The sequence below is a fragment of the Tachysurus vachellii genome, chromosome 16, assembly GCF_030014155.1.
Source record: "Tachysurus vachellii isolate PV-2020 chromosome 16, HZAU_Pvac_v1, whole genome shotgun sequence".
NCBI lineage: Eukaryota > Metazoa > Chordata > Actinopteri > Siluriformes > Bagridae > Tachysurus > Tachysurus vachellii.
This window is the reverse complement of record NC_083475.1, coordinates 3,535,761-3,550,948: the sequence shown is the minus strand read 5'-3', so window position 1 is coordinate 3,550,948 and position 15,188 is coordinate 3,535,761. Positions and strand designations below refer to the sequence as shown.

The following is a 15,188-nucleotide window of genomic DNA, read 5'->3' as shown; positions in this document are numbered from 1 at the left end:
CATATATATGTGTGTGTGTATATATATATATATATATATATATATATATATATATATATATATATATATATATATATGGGGAGCTCTATTTTAATAGTTTTTTTTATGAAAATGTCTTTTTTTTACCTAGACCCACACATTTTGTTTCTATTCAATTTATCCTGTTAAAATGGTCTGTTGGCTCAGTCTGAACATGTTAAACAGTGATTGTTAAATGAAACAACAATTTTGTTGAATATAAATTCAAAGTTTCTTTTTATTTTTTTCCAAAACGCTATAAATCCATCCTTAATTTTATTTTATTTATTTTTTTTTTATAAAAAAAAAAAGAGACATAAACCAACAAGAGAACATGCAACATATGACATCAGGGAAATAACTTCCAAATAAAATAAATAGTAACATAAAATAAATAGTAAAAAATAAATATTTTCAATTTCAGGTTTCAATATTGTCCACCACATAATTTTTTTATAATTTAATAATTTATCATTAGGTCGTCTGGTGACAGCTTCTCAGCCTGACAGAAACCGGTCGCAGCCTTGTGTTGACATCCCACTGTTGGTATTAACGCGCCCCCTGAGTGACGAACCTTCTTTTTTAGTTGTTTTTTGTGGTTTTCTTTGTCCAGCCGGCGTTTTCTACCCCCATCAGTAGGTTTCACTGGCTCATCCAGGCCACCAAAATTGTTATTACAGTTAAAAACACTCATTTTGAAAACTGCGCACAAACAAACATTGGATTGCGTCGAACGCTCACCGAATTCTGATTGGTCGAGAGGACATATAGCGTTTAGGCAAAAAACAGGTTTGGCGCTTATCGCAGTTTGGAAAGGAAGTGCATCTTGCAGTACATTTTAAACAAGGAAATATAGCGTTTTGGCATGAAACATTGATGGAGCAGTATATAGGTTCACAACACAGCAAAATGACATGACAAACTCGTTTTTTTAATTTTGGTGTTTATCGCGTTTTGGAAAAGAGTTTTTCATATATACATATATGTATATATATACATATATACATATATATACATATATATATATATATATATATATATATATATATATATATATATATATATATATATATATATGTATATATATATATATATACATATATATATAAAATACATTTTTAAAATACACATTTTAAAATTTAATGTTAAATCCACTATTGTACAGTATATATGAGGAGCTCTTTTCCAAAACGCTATAAATCCATTTTAATAGTTTTTATGAAAATGACTTTTTTTTACCTAGACCCACACATTTTGTTTATATTCAATTTTTCCTGTTAAAATGGTCTGTTGGCTCAGTCTGAACATGTTAAACAGTGATTGTTAAATGAAACAACAATTTTGTTGAATATAAATTCAAAGTTTCTTTTTATTTTTTCCAAAACGCTATAAATCCACCCTTTATTTAATTTTTTTTTTTTAATAAAAAGAGACATATATATACATTTAAAAAAATATATTTTTAATGTAAACTTCTCCCTCTAGTTACACAGTTCAATTCAAGGATAATTCATGCAATTGTATATTGTTTATTTCTTGTCTCTCCTTATTGTTCAAGTGGTTGAGGTTGATATGGGATTTAGAAAGTAATTAATAAGTAAGTAATTACATTAATCTAATTATACTGGTTGAAGATGCAATTTGTAGTTAGTAATTAAGAACTATTTTAGAGTAAATTCCCAACTGTTATAATATCAGAGGTGAAACCGGAAGAACAGTGTTTTATTTTATCAGGAAACAACACAAAAATTGTCAGAAAGCGCTTAAGAGTGAGGCACACGTTCCTGACCGCTCTTCAAACAGTAGCCTTACTAATATTTTCTGCATCCCCGATGTTATACACAAAACTACAATTCACAAAGAAACGTAAGGCAACGCAAAGCATCTGCTCGGATGAAAGAGCATGGCCGCGATGGCTGATGTAAGGATGGATGAGATTATGGATCTTATTGACTGTATCGTTCAAATAAAAATGCATAGGGATGTGACAAAAATCCACTCTGGGCTCAAACGAATTAATACAGACTCTTCATCAACAGGATCGTCCATAAAAGGACACGCCACTTCATTAATTTTACAATTACGGCATTTAGCAGTCCCCCTTACCGAGAGTGACTTATATTTTGTTTCAATTTATACAACTGAGCAATTGTGTCCACAAAAACTTAGTGGACCTGGGATTTGAATCCCTGACCTTCTGAGCAGTAGTCCAACACCTTAACCACTGAGCTACCACATCCCACATTCGCTTTGCTGCAAACTGCGTAACTGAAACGTGGGCAATGAATGAGGTGTTTAAACATCGCTTTGTCTTTAAAAAGGGGAGGAGACCGAAAGAAACTCTGGGTTTACTGAAGAAACCTGCTCCCGACCAGGTTAGGTTCACAGAGTAAGTTACTATGGTAACTGACTCTGAGTATAAGTTACCTCTCTTTCAGAAACGGGCTTAACTAAACCTGCTTTCTCGGGTTTAACTTACCTCCCTTTCTGAAACGGAAAACCCAGAGTTTCCCTCATTTCAGGGTTAACATACTCAGAGTTTTCACTTAACCTGCTTTCTGAAACAGGCCCCTGGTCTCTAAAGTGTGTGTTACTTAGTCCACAATAATACACACTGTCTACAGTCAGGGTCGGCACTCGAGCCCCAGTAAAATGTTCCTGATAAATCAGTGTCTGATGACGTAGATTATGGTAGATATGTGTGAAAATAGGCTCCGTCTTCATAAAACATTAATATTTACATCATCATTTAAAACATGACGACTGATTGTAATGTTAGCTGAAGTGAAAATATCCCATACCCTTCAGTCATAAGCCCAGCCTATCATAAGATACGCCCATCACATTGCCCCGTGCCCTTGTTGTGCTCTGCCCCTCACTGTGCCCCACCTAATTACTGAGCCCCACCCCCTCATTTCGATCACATCAGTGTGCCCCGCCGTTCACTTTGACACCCTTATGCCCCGCCCCCTCACTGTGCTCCACCCCATGTTATGCCTCAGCCCCTCACTGTACTCCATTTTTCACTTTTCAAGTCTCGACTTGCAGTCAGATGATAATTAATAATCCCACATTGTATCTGAGGACTGAGGAGCTGTAACTACCAGACTAACACTTATCACTGTGTAAATGAGTAGTTTGCCTGGGGAAAAAAACTGTTCCTGTGTATGGCAGTCTTAGTATGCAAAGTTCTGTAGTGCCTGCCAGAAGGGAGGAGCTGAAAGAGGTTGTATCCAGGGTGCGAAGGGTCAGTGTTGATTTTTCCTGCCCAGTTTCTGGTTCTTGTGTTACACAAGTCCTGGGGAGTGGGCAGGGAGGCACCAATTTTTTTTTCTGCTGGTTTAACTGTGCGTTGCAGTCTGTTTTTGTCCTGTTTTGTTTCTGCACCAAACCAGATGGTCATGGATGCGCACAGGACAGATTCAATGACTGCAGTGTAGAACAGCATCAACAGCTCCTGCGGCAGACCATACTTCCTTAATTGACGTAGAAAGTACATCCTCTGCTGGGCTTTTTTGATGATAGAGTTTATGTTGCACTCCCATCTTAGGTCTTGGGAAATGGTAGTGACCAGAAACTTGAAGGTTTCCACAGATGACACCGGGCTGTTGGATATTGTGAGGGGGAGTAGTGTTGAGGCGTCTTTCCTAAAGTCCACTATCATCTCCACAGTTTTGAGGCTGTTTAGCTCTAGACTGTTCTGACTTCACCATAGCACCAGCCGCTTCACCTCCTGCCGGTATGCAGACTCATCGCCATCTTGGATGAGACTGATGAGTGTAGTATCATCTGCAAATTTCAGGAGTTTAACAGTTTGTTCACTTGAAGTGCAGTCATTAGTGGAGAGGGAGAATAGAAGTGGGTAGAGGATACATCCCTGAGGAGTACCAGTGCTGATTGTCCAAATGCTGAAGGTGACACCTTCCAGTCTCACCTGTTGTTTCCTTCCTGCCTGTCAGGAAGCTGGTGATCCACTGACAGATGGAAAGGGGTAAAGTGAGCCTTATTTGTTTGGAGTGGAGAATATCCATAATTATTGTATTAAAAGCCGTATCGAAATAGACAAACAGAATCCGGGCATATGTCCCTGGGCAGTCCGGGTGTTTCAGAATGTAATGTAGTCCAATGTTGACTGCGTCGTCCACTGATCTGTTTGCATGGTAGGCAAACTGTAGGGGATCCAGCATCTGTTCTGTTTCAGTCTTTAGGTTGGCCAATACCAGCTGTTCAAAGGTTTTCATGACAACAGGTGGTGACAGGCCTGTAGTCATTTAGTCCAGTGATGGAGGGTTTCTTGAGGACCGGGATGATTGTGGAGAGTTTAAAGCAGGAGGGGACTACACACAGCTCCAGTGATCTGTTGAAGATATGGGTGAAGATCGGAGCCAGTTGGTCAGCACATGTTTTGAGACAGGAAGGGGAGAGCCCGTCTGGGCTGGGAGCTTTCCTTGTCTTCTCTCTCTGAAAGAGCCGATTCACATCCTCTTCACAAATCGTGAGTGCAACTTGAGTGCTGGAGGAGTTGTTAATGGGGTTCCCAGAGGTGTGCTTTAACTCTCTACATTTTAATATATTCTCTTCTGGTAAAGTAGGTTCCTGACTTTTGTATACTATCTGCATAACTCACTTTGTTCTAGAGTAGTGTGATTTGAATTTTGTTATATTCTATACCATTGTTGATTTTATAGTGTTGGTCTTTGTTGTTCTCTCAGCTGTTTAATCAGGAGTAGTTTCAGTCTCCCTTAAGGTGTGAATTGTGGGCAGGGCTTACCCATTTAAATTGAAGGTTCTCGTTTGTAAGTATCTCTCTCACACATTGTAACATAAGTGTCTACTACTGTTTTGATATATTCTACCATACCTAAATTCTCACTCTTGGTTGACTGCAAACATGTGCCTCAAACCCATCTCTGTACTCAATTCCTACTGTCGCTGGGTCACAATCCCAGTAACCTCATCTACCCTCCTCTGTTGTGTAAGTCTCAAACAGTGGTGGTAGGTGGGCTCTGGAATTGCCAGTCTGCTGTAAAGAAAGCTGATTTTATCTCTGCTTTAACTTCCCATTACTCCTTTGATTTCTCCTTGGTGCTACACCAGCTGCTTTATACTCTGCCTATGCTTTCTCTCACTCACCACGAGAAACAGGCAGGGGTGGTGGTACAGGTTTAATGTTGTCAAAGAAATGGTACTTTACACCTCTACTCTTGTCTCATTTAACCATCTCCTCTTTTGAATTCCATGCCATTTCAGTTACCTCTCCAGTCAACCTTGTTATCATTGTTGTTTACCGCCCTCCTGGTCCCCTAGGAGACTTCCTGGCTGAAATGAACACATTGCTTAGTGCTTTCTTGGATGGTCTTCCTTGGCGTCACGTTGTTCTGTACCTCGAACCGAGCGTAGAAGTCGTTCAGCACGTCTGGGAGGGAGGCATCACTATCACAGGCAGGTGATAGTATGCCCGCATGCCCGTATGCCCTGCCACATGCGCTGGGTGTCTCCGCTGTCTTGGAAGTGGCTGTGGATTTTCTGGGCGTGTCCACGCTTTGCCTCTCTGGTGGCTCGGGACAGTTTGGCCCTTGCTGTTTATTGACTTTCCACTAAAGTCAGAGGTGAATCGTGTCTGGGGAGTGAGCTATTAATTGACGCGTGTCAATAAAGGCAAATGTTCTTTATATGTTGTTGCGTGTCTTTTATTGGAACAAGCATATCATACAGTCACCATAGTTCCATTGTTCATTCATCCACAGTTCATAGTCCACGCCAATCCTGAACATATTACATGTGTAGCTAAACAACTAAACAAAATTCCAAAACGATGAAAGTATATGCTCAAACACAATAAATCTCACATATTCGTGGTAAAGATCCAATTCGCGGTCATGTTTCACGGTCAAAAATCTGTGAGCTTCCCCCGTACACACAAAACACCTCCCTCTATCCCAGGTGCACTCATTTATTCATTAAAAGAGATTGCCCCCTACTGGTTTAACATGGTATGTTCATATAAGGCTCCTACACACCGGCCCCTTAATTGCTTATGGCAATTACACAACTCATATAGAATGGAGAAATACAGTAATTTGAAATGTGTACAAATATACATGAGACAACAAAATTAAACACCATATAAACACTGCATAATCCCTTAAGTCTGCTGCTACAAGAAGGCAAAGCTTAGAAATTGGACGTTCTAGTATACTGCTTTTGGTCTCAACTTTTACTGAACGTACCAAACCCTTTTTTATCTGGATAAGTATCTATGATTTTTCCAAGTAACCAGGAGCCACGTGGTGCAGTATTGTCAGCAATGATAACAATGTCTCCCAAAGCAAAGCTTCTTTGCTCTTTGTTCCATTTCTGGCGCTTCTGTAGCAAATCAGCAATATACTGTGCCTGTCTCCATCTTCTTTTGGAATACAGATCAGTCTTTTCAAATAATCCAGGTGGCAGAGCAGGGTTTCCTCTTAAAAGCAGAATGTGATTTGGTGTGAGGGCTTCCAGATCACTGGGGTCACTGGATAATTTAGAGATAGGTCGGTCATTCAAAATTGCTTCTGCTTCACACAAAACTGTTTGCAGTGATTCATCATCCAATGTTTGTTGTCGAAGGACAGCACAAAGAATTTGTCTGACCATTCGAATTAAGCGCTCCCATACACCTCCATAATGAGAACCTGTAGGAGGATTAAAGCTCCATTGAATTCCCTTCTGCAATAAAGCCTTTTGTATCTTTTCATTGTTTAATGCAATAAGAGCTTCCTTTAACTCTCTCTCCGCACCAATGAAATTGGTCCCATTATCGGATCGCATGTGAGAAACTTGTCCACGACGACAAACAAATCTGCGTATAGCATTAATGCATGAGTCAGTATCTAGAGAGTATGCCATTTCCAAATGGACTGCTCTACTTGCCATACAAGTGAAAATGACCCCATAGCGCTTCAATTTACTCCGTCCTCTTTTTACTTCAATGGGGCCAAAAAAATCCACTCCTACATTGGTAAAAGGTGGTAGGTCAGGGGTAATCCTTTCAAAAGGTAGATCTGCCATCTTTTGTTCGCTCAATTTTCCTTTATAGCGTCGACAAATAACACATTTTGAAATGATCTTTCTTGCAACAGAGTTGGCATTGATTATCCAGTATTTGCGACGAAGCTTGGAAAGCATCTGGTTTATACCTCCATGACCCACCTGTTCATGAATGTCTCGTAGTATGAGATGAGACACATGTTGGTCTTTAGATAACAGGATGGGATGCTTCATTTCAACAGGCATGGCTGACTTATTGAGCCTTCCTCCAACTAGCAACAGTCCATCCTTCAATACAGGATCCAAACGGTAAACAGTGCTATTCCTTTTGACTCCTACACTTCCATTCTTGAGCTCCACAATTTCTTCTTGAAATCTTTCCTGTTGACTGAAATGAATGATGCTAATCTCAGCTTCAGACAGGTCTTTTACAGTTAAACTTTGTCTGCCCAGAGATGCTTTAAATTCCTGTAACTTGGCATTTACAGCAGCATTGTTATTCTGTTCCAAAGTCAAAATCGCCTTTCTCTTATGACTCAATTGCATGAAAAGTTTCTTCAGCTTCAAATACCAAGCAGCTGCCACCTTAAGACGTTTCCACTCTGAAAAGTAATGAATAAGTCGACTGGTGGCGTTCTGTTCATTTTGCAATGTCACAGCGTTTACCTTCAACTCCTTCTTAACCTCAGGGTCATCAGCACTTGAAACCAGTTTACTTATGGGAAACAATGTGTCACTTGACATACTAAGAAAGCTTGGACCTTCAATCCATCTCTGATTTACTAGAAAATGTTCCACCTTCAGCCCACGAGATGCATCATCGGCTGGATTTTCTTTAGAGGGAACATATCTCCACTGCTGAGGTTGTGTAGCATCTCTGATAAAAGATACTCTATTAGCAACAAAGGTATGAAACCTTTTGTCTTCATTCTTGATGTAACTAAGGACAGTCGTACTGTCAGTCCAAAATTTTGAATCTTCCAATGGCAGTTGCAGTTCCTTCTTTAGCATAATGTCTACTTTAACAGCTAGGACAGCCGCTGAAAGTTCCAAGCGAGGAATGGTTATTGGCTTCAGTGGTGTTACTCTGGCCTTACCTAGCATAAAGGCCACATGTACCATGTTTGCGCTGTTCTGCATCTTAAGATAGGTAGCTGTGCCATAACCAGTTTCACAAGCATCAGCAAAGTGATGCAAACAAGCATGAGTGGGCTGTCCAAAGTTCATGGGTTTAAAACATCTGTTCACCTGGAACTCTGCAACTTTGTCTAATTCATGAATCCATTGCTTCCATTGATTCAGCAAGACTGATGGTATGACACTGTCCCAGCCCAAGTTCTATCTGCACAACTCCTGTAAAAGCATCTTAGCTGGCAGAATAAGTGGTGATAAAAATCCCAAAGGATCATAGATCATACTGTAGAGCTTACCACAGACAAAATACCTCTTCTTGTACATGGTTGACTTTTTACAGAAATCTTGAATTGAAAGGTATCAGCTTCTACACTCCACTGGAGACCCAAAGCTCTTTCAACAGGCAACTTGTCTCGATCCAAATCTAACTGCTGTAGGTCCTTAGCTCTGTGTTCCTCAGAAACAGACTGTAACACCTTACGGCTGTTGCTGACCCATTTTGTCAAATGGAAACCTCCTCTTTGACAAAGAGCTGTAAGATCCTTAATCATAGAAACAGCCACTTCCTCAGAAGACACACATTTCAAGCAGTCATCCATATAAAAGTTATTGTTGATGGTTTCAGTTACTTCCTCTGAAAAGTCTGCTTGATTGTCCTTGGCTATTCGTCTCAAGGCATAGCAAGCACAGCTTGGTGATGACACAGCTCCAAAGAGGTGAACTGTCATTCGGAATGGAATGGGCTCTTTACTTATTTTTCCATCAGGCCACCATAAGAAGCGAAGGAAATCCACATCTTCCTCAGCCACTTTGACTTGATGGAACATTGCTTCAATGTCAGACATGAAGGCTACTGGTTCTTGTCTGAATCTCATTAGTACTCCTATCAAGGTATTAGTAAGGTTAGGGCCTTGCAACAATTGACAATTAAGAGAGATTCCTTTAAATTCCTTTATTCCTTTCCGATTTCTGTACTTTATTAGTGCATGTTGGTTGTATACATGAACACCGCTGTCTCTGGCATCCATGTAGTAGCAATGGTCAGGCTAAAAACCGTAAACAAAAACTTTAAAAAAACGTAAATAGCACTGTATTGAATCCGGAGAGGCCGCTGGGTGCTACTGCCGAGCCGCCATCTTGGAAAACACACAAATACAGACTCACTCACTCACAAATAATGTGACTCGCTCATGTATGTTTCTTCTCTACAACATTAGAAGGATTCGGCCATTTTTGTCCACACAGGCTGCTCATTTACATTACATTTACATTTACAGCATTTGGCAGATGCCCTTATCCAGAGCGACGTACATAAGTGCTTAAATCTCTAAGTGCTCAGGTACTTGTTCAGTCTCTTGTCATTTCTAGACTGGATTACTGCAATGCACTGCTGGCAGGTCTACCTATGAACGCAATCCGTCCTCTGCAAATGATCCAAAATGCAGCTGCCCAGCTTGTTTTCAACCTGCCAAAATTCTCGCATACCACTCCACCTTCCGGTAGCTGCACGCATCGGATTCAAAACACTAATGCTGGCCTACAAAGCCAAAAATGCTCCATCTTACCTCAAAGCCCTCATCACTCCTCGCACTACACCCCGCACCCTCCGATCTACCAGCACTGCTCGACTGGTTTCACCATCTCTCAGGGGAAGAGGCAAGTATACTACGAGACTCTTCTCTGTTCTGGCACCAAGGCGGTGGAATGAACTTCCCCTAGAGGTCCAGACAGCTGAGTCACTGGCTATTTTCAAGCGGCGGTTGAAGACCTACTTATTCAGGAAACACTTCAACTAGCACTTCTTTCCTTATCTTTTGCATTTAAAAAAAAACACAACCTTTGACACTTTTTCATTGTAACTTTGAACAAATGTTTTAAATCATGGTATCTTAAGTATGTAACCTAGTGAGCCAGCATTAATGTATTCAATGTTATAGGTTTAAGCACTTATGTACATCGCTCTGGATAAGGGCATCTGCCAAATGCTGTAAATGTAAATGTATATAAATGTGATGTCAGTCAGTGGGCTGGGTTGGATGGGAGGTGTGAAGATGTTGTTCTCAAACCTACAGTAGAAGGTGTTGAGGTCGTCACCCAGGTCTTTGTTTGCTTCATTGGGGGGAAGGGGGCGACTCTTGTAGTTTGTGATGTCTTGCAGGCCTTTCTGATGCACTGATGCAGGATTGTTATCTGAAAACCTGCTTTTCAGAGTAGCTTCTTTTGGCTGTTCTGATCTCCTTTGTCAGTAGGTTCCTGGCCTGCTTATACAGAGTTTTGTCCTCCCCGCTGTAGGCCTATTCCTTGTCATGTCAAAGTTTTTTTCAGTTTGGCTGTGAACCATGGCTTGTTGTTACTGTATTTGCAGAAGGTTTTGGTTGGCACACACGTCTTCACAAACACTAATGTACATTGTCACGGTGTCAGTCAGTTCATCCAGGCTGTCAGTTCCAGCCTCAAAGATACTCCAATCAGTCTTGTAGTTCCTGCTTTGCCTCACTGCTCCATCTCTTGACTGTTTTTACTACAGGCTTAGTAGATTTTACTTTCTGCCTGTATGTTGGAATAAGATGAACCAAGCAGTGATCAGAGTTCCCCAAGTCTGCCCTGGGTACAGAGCGATATGCATCCTTAAGAATTGTGTAGCAATGATCCAGTGTATTTTTCTCCCTTGTGGGACAAATTATTTGCTGTCTGCATTTTGGAAGTTTAAGTGTAAGTTTTGCTTTGTTAAAGTCTCCAAGAATGATAAAAAGAGAATCTGGATTATTTTTCTCCAAGCCAGATATTTGGTTTGCCAGGTTTTCCAGTGCATCACTCACGTTGGCCTGCGATGGGTAAACTCCGGACAATATGAATGAGGAGAATTCCCGCTGTGAATAAAAGGGTTTACAGTTTATGAACAGTGACTCCAGGTTTGGGCTGCAGTATTTATTCAGCACTGTGACATCTGTACACCAACGTTCGTTAATGTAGAAACAGATTCTGCCGCCTTTCATTTTACTCGATAGCTCCATTATGAATGTGGATTTAGATGAATGAGGACTTCCTGTTTTACAGAGCTGATTTTTTTGCCACAGATTTGATCAATAATGTTAAATTGCTAACTGCTAAAAGTTACATTCATATTTCTTACATTATATGATTAAAAACAAAGAAATAAATAAAGGTTATCAAACTCTAGAAATGTCCCTGTGTACAACCAGTGAAGAGTGTGTCATTGTGTCTCTCAACAGGTTGTGTAATTGTGGTGTCTCAGATGAAGGCTGTGCTGCTCTGACTTCAGCTCTGAGATCAAACCCCTCACACCTGAGAGAACTGGATCTGTCCTATAATAATCTAGAAGACTCAGGAAAGAAGAGTCTCTCTGCTGTACTGGAGAATCCTCACTGTAAACTGGAGACACTGAGGTAAGATCATATGTTAAAACATTAATGATAAATCATGGTCTAATCTTCATCCAGTTCGTACTAATAGATACACACATTCTGTATAAATAAAACACACAGTTGGTAAGATTATATATTAAAAGTTACAGAATTTAATATTCATATTTTATTTCTCACATAAACAACCTTACACAGTAAGTAGTGAAATGTTTTTAAACTGTATGTGATTTAAAAATAAAGAATAAAAAAAAGAAAAGAAAAATAGAATAGTTGTAACAAATAGAAATGTAAGAATCAGTTTAATTGAGTGGAAAAATAAATCTGAATATGGATCAGAGGCAGAACAATGTGACTGTTTTAATAAAGTTTAGATGTGTTAAATACTGCAATATACAAAATATGTTATGTGTAAAATAAAATCTGGCTGATGTATCAGTGTTGTGTATGAAAGTCCAGAAAAAGTCCAAGTTCTAGAGTTATGTGTTGTCCTGGTCTCTAATGTGTGTGTTACTCAGTCCACAATAATACACACTGTCTACAGTCAGGGTCGACACTCGAGCCCCAGTAAAATCTTCCTTATAAATCAGTGTCTGATGATGTAGATTACAGTAGATATGTCTGAAAATAGGCTTCATCTTCATCAAACATTAATTCTAACATAATTTGAATGATTTAAAACATCAAGACTTATTGTAATGTTAGCTGAAGTGAAAATATCCTGTACCCTTTAGTCATAAGCCCCACCCACCATAAGCTACGCCCCTCACTGTACCCCGCCCCCTTACTGTGCCCCACCCACTCACTTTGACACCCCTCCAGTGCCCCACCCGATTACTGTACACCATCTCCTTTACTGTGCCCCACCCTCCATGGTGTGTCCTGCCCCCTTACTGTGCCCCACCCGCTATGTTGTGCCCTGTCCCCTCAATGTACTCCTTTTTTTTACTTTCCTCTCTAGAAATCTTGACTTGCAGTCAGATGATAATTAATAATCCCACATTGTATCTGAGGACTGAGGAGATGTAACTACCTGACTAACACTGTGTTAATGAGTAGTATGTGAATGTGGATTTAGATGAATGAGGACTTACTGTTTTACAGATCTGATTTATTTGCCATAGATTTGATCAATAATGTTAAATTGTTAACTGCTAAAAGAAGCTTTTCTTTTCTCATCTCATTTCTAAAATCTTGTTGGATGTGATTTAGTCATCAGTGAAAGCTTTTTGAAGTGATTTATTCATTTAGACGACTAGTTAGTTAGTTTTATTAGTTACAAAATTACTAGTTGTGGATTTAAGGTTGTTTAGCTAAAAAGTTTACTTGTCTAATTGTAGCAAAGATCTTTACAGTGAAATAAAATGTAAAACTGAAATAATAAAATGAATTGCAGCACAAAGTGACATTCATGTTTCTTACATAATATAATGAAAAACAAACAAATGAATAAATAAAGGCTTTGTTGGTGTTTTTGCAAAAAAAAATAGATCAAAGTGATTAAACACTAGAAATGTCCCTGTGTACAACCAGTGAAGAGTGTGTCATTGTGTCTCTCTACAGGTTGTGTAATTGTGGTGTCTCAGATGAAGGCTGTGCTGCTCTGACTTCAGCTCTGAGATCAAACCCCTCACACATGAGATACCTGGATCTGAACTATAAAAATGTTGGAGACTCAGGAGTGAAGAGTCTCTCTGCCTTACTGGAGAATCCTCACTGTAAACTGGAGATACTGGGGTAAGATCATATAATATACCATTAATAATAAACCATGGTCTAATCTTCATCCAGGTCGTAATAATAGATAAACACATTCTTATTAATAAAACAGTCACAGTCATTCTTTTCAATACTGAGTAAACCATTTACACTTTCACAGTCTGGGTTTAAAAAATACAGCTAACAACTTCTCCAAAAACTAATTAGAGTCTGACCCTGTTTTAGGTTTGATTACTGACAGTCTGATCTTCTCAAGAAAGATCTGTTCATGTGAACTTGGATTAAAACAGAGATTTTGTTGAGATGTGAAGTTGAAAAGTTACAGAAAACATTTACATTTATATTTTATTTCTCACATACACAACCATACACAGTACAACATGTAGTGAAATGATTTTAAACTGTGTGATTTAAAAATAAAGAATAATAAAAAAAATTGAATAAAAATAAAATAGAATAGTTGTAACAAATAGAAATGTAAGAATCAGTTTAATTGAGTGGAAAAATAAATCTGAATATGGATCAGTGGCAGAACAATGTGACTGTTTTAATAAAGTTAAGATGTGTTAAATACTACAATATATGAAATATGTTATGTGTAAAATAAAATCTGGCTGATGTATGTGTGTCAGGACTCAGCCCGGACCTTTGGCCATGTGCTGTTGTTGTCGTTCCTCGTCACGTGTCTGCCCCGCCTTTGTCTGCTCCTCCCTGTCACCACACCTGCTCCTCATTGTGTCATCATTGTGTTTTATATTTAAGTGAGCTGCGTTGCCGATGGCAGCGCGGAATCATTAGTTGCGTTTACCCCTTTGTCATGTTTAGTCTTTGTTAAATGTCGTCATCTGTATTGTTTCATTTATCGTCATTTTTGTCTTTGTCTTCTTTATTTATTAAACCCCCTTCATTTGAAGCTATCCTGCGTACGGGTCTGTCTCCATCCATCCTGGTTGTGACAGAATGATTCCGCCTAAAGAACTCAGACCCAGCAGGATAGCTTCCAGCTCGGACCGGCTTTTTTCCTTTTTTCTTTTCTCGGTGACATCGCGCCGCCCTTTTTCCGGTGAGGGACGCCGCTCCACTTTCGGTTCTGTCCGAGGCGGTCGTCGCCCCACTTCCTTCGCGGAGAATGTCACCAACCCTTTTTTGCCCCTTTTTTTATTTTTTGGTGCCCTGCGGCATCGCCCCGCCCTTTTTTCGGTGAAGGACGTCGCTCCAGTTTCGATTTCGTCCGAGGAGGGCGTCGCTTCACTTCTTCAGCGGGGGGTGCTGCAGGCCCAGGGCGATGGACCTTCCCACCCTCCCACCCTTGGTCATCAGGACGTGAGTCTGGCTGCGGTGTGTCGGGGTTGCGTTCGGCCCTTCAGCTCGGCTGAGGATATCGCTCGGCCCTTCAGCTTGGCCATGGAAGTCACATGGCCCTTCTGCTCGGCTGAGGACATCACTCGGCCCTTCTGCTCGGCTGTGGACGTTGTTTGGCCCCTCTGCTCGGCTGTGGACGTCGCTCGGCCCTCGCTGGCTGTGCCGCCGTGAGCCTTGCTCCCCCCACCTACCTCGCCGTGTGCCTTGCTCCCCCCAGCGGCCTCGCCGTGTGCCTTGCTCCCCCCACCGGCCTTGCTGTGTGCCTTGCTCCCCCCACCGGCCTCGCTGTGTGCCTTGCTCCCCCCACCGGCCTCGCCATGTGCCTTACTCCCCCCATCGGCCTTTGCCGTGTTCCTCATTCCCCCATCTGCCTTCGCCGTGTTCCTCGTTCCCCATCTGCCTTCGCCGTGTTCCTTGCTCCCCCCATCTGCCTTTGCCATGTGCCCCGCCCCCCCCTCCTGGACTCTGCCAGGGTTTGGCGCTTCGGGAGCCGCGCCTTGGGGGGGGTTCTGTCAGGACTCAGCCCGGACTTTTTGCCATGTG

At 40.8% G+C, this 15,188-nt stretch overlaps 1 protein-coding gene across 6 annotated transcripts in view; it reads left to right on the top strand.

Annotated features, from left to right (window-relative positions):
• LOC132858830 (NACHT, LRR and PYD domains-containing protein 12-like) overlaps window positions 1–15,188 on the top strand; it is a 291,009-nt gene that overhangs the window by 24,114 nt on the left and 251,707 nt on the right. For 3 of the 6 annotated variants that reach the window (XM_060889337.1, XM_060889340.1, XM_060889335.1), the window contains 2 exons: window positions 11,415–11,588; window positions 13,128–13,301. The exons of 1 other annotated variant lie outside the window; for it this stretch is intronic. In XM_060889337.1, coding sequence (XP_060745320.1) covers window positions 11,415–11,588; window positions 13,128–13,301 — 348 coding nt within the window. The remainder of the gene's footprint in view (window positions 1–11,414; window positions 11,589–13,127; window positions 13,302–15,188) is intronic. 2 more of the 6 variants (XM_060889339.1, XM_060889338.1) reach the window with 1 other exon arrangement.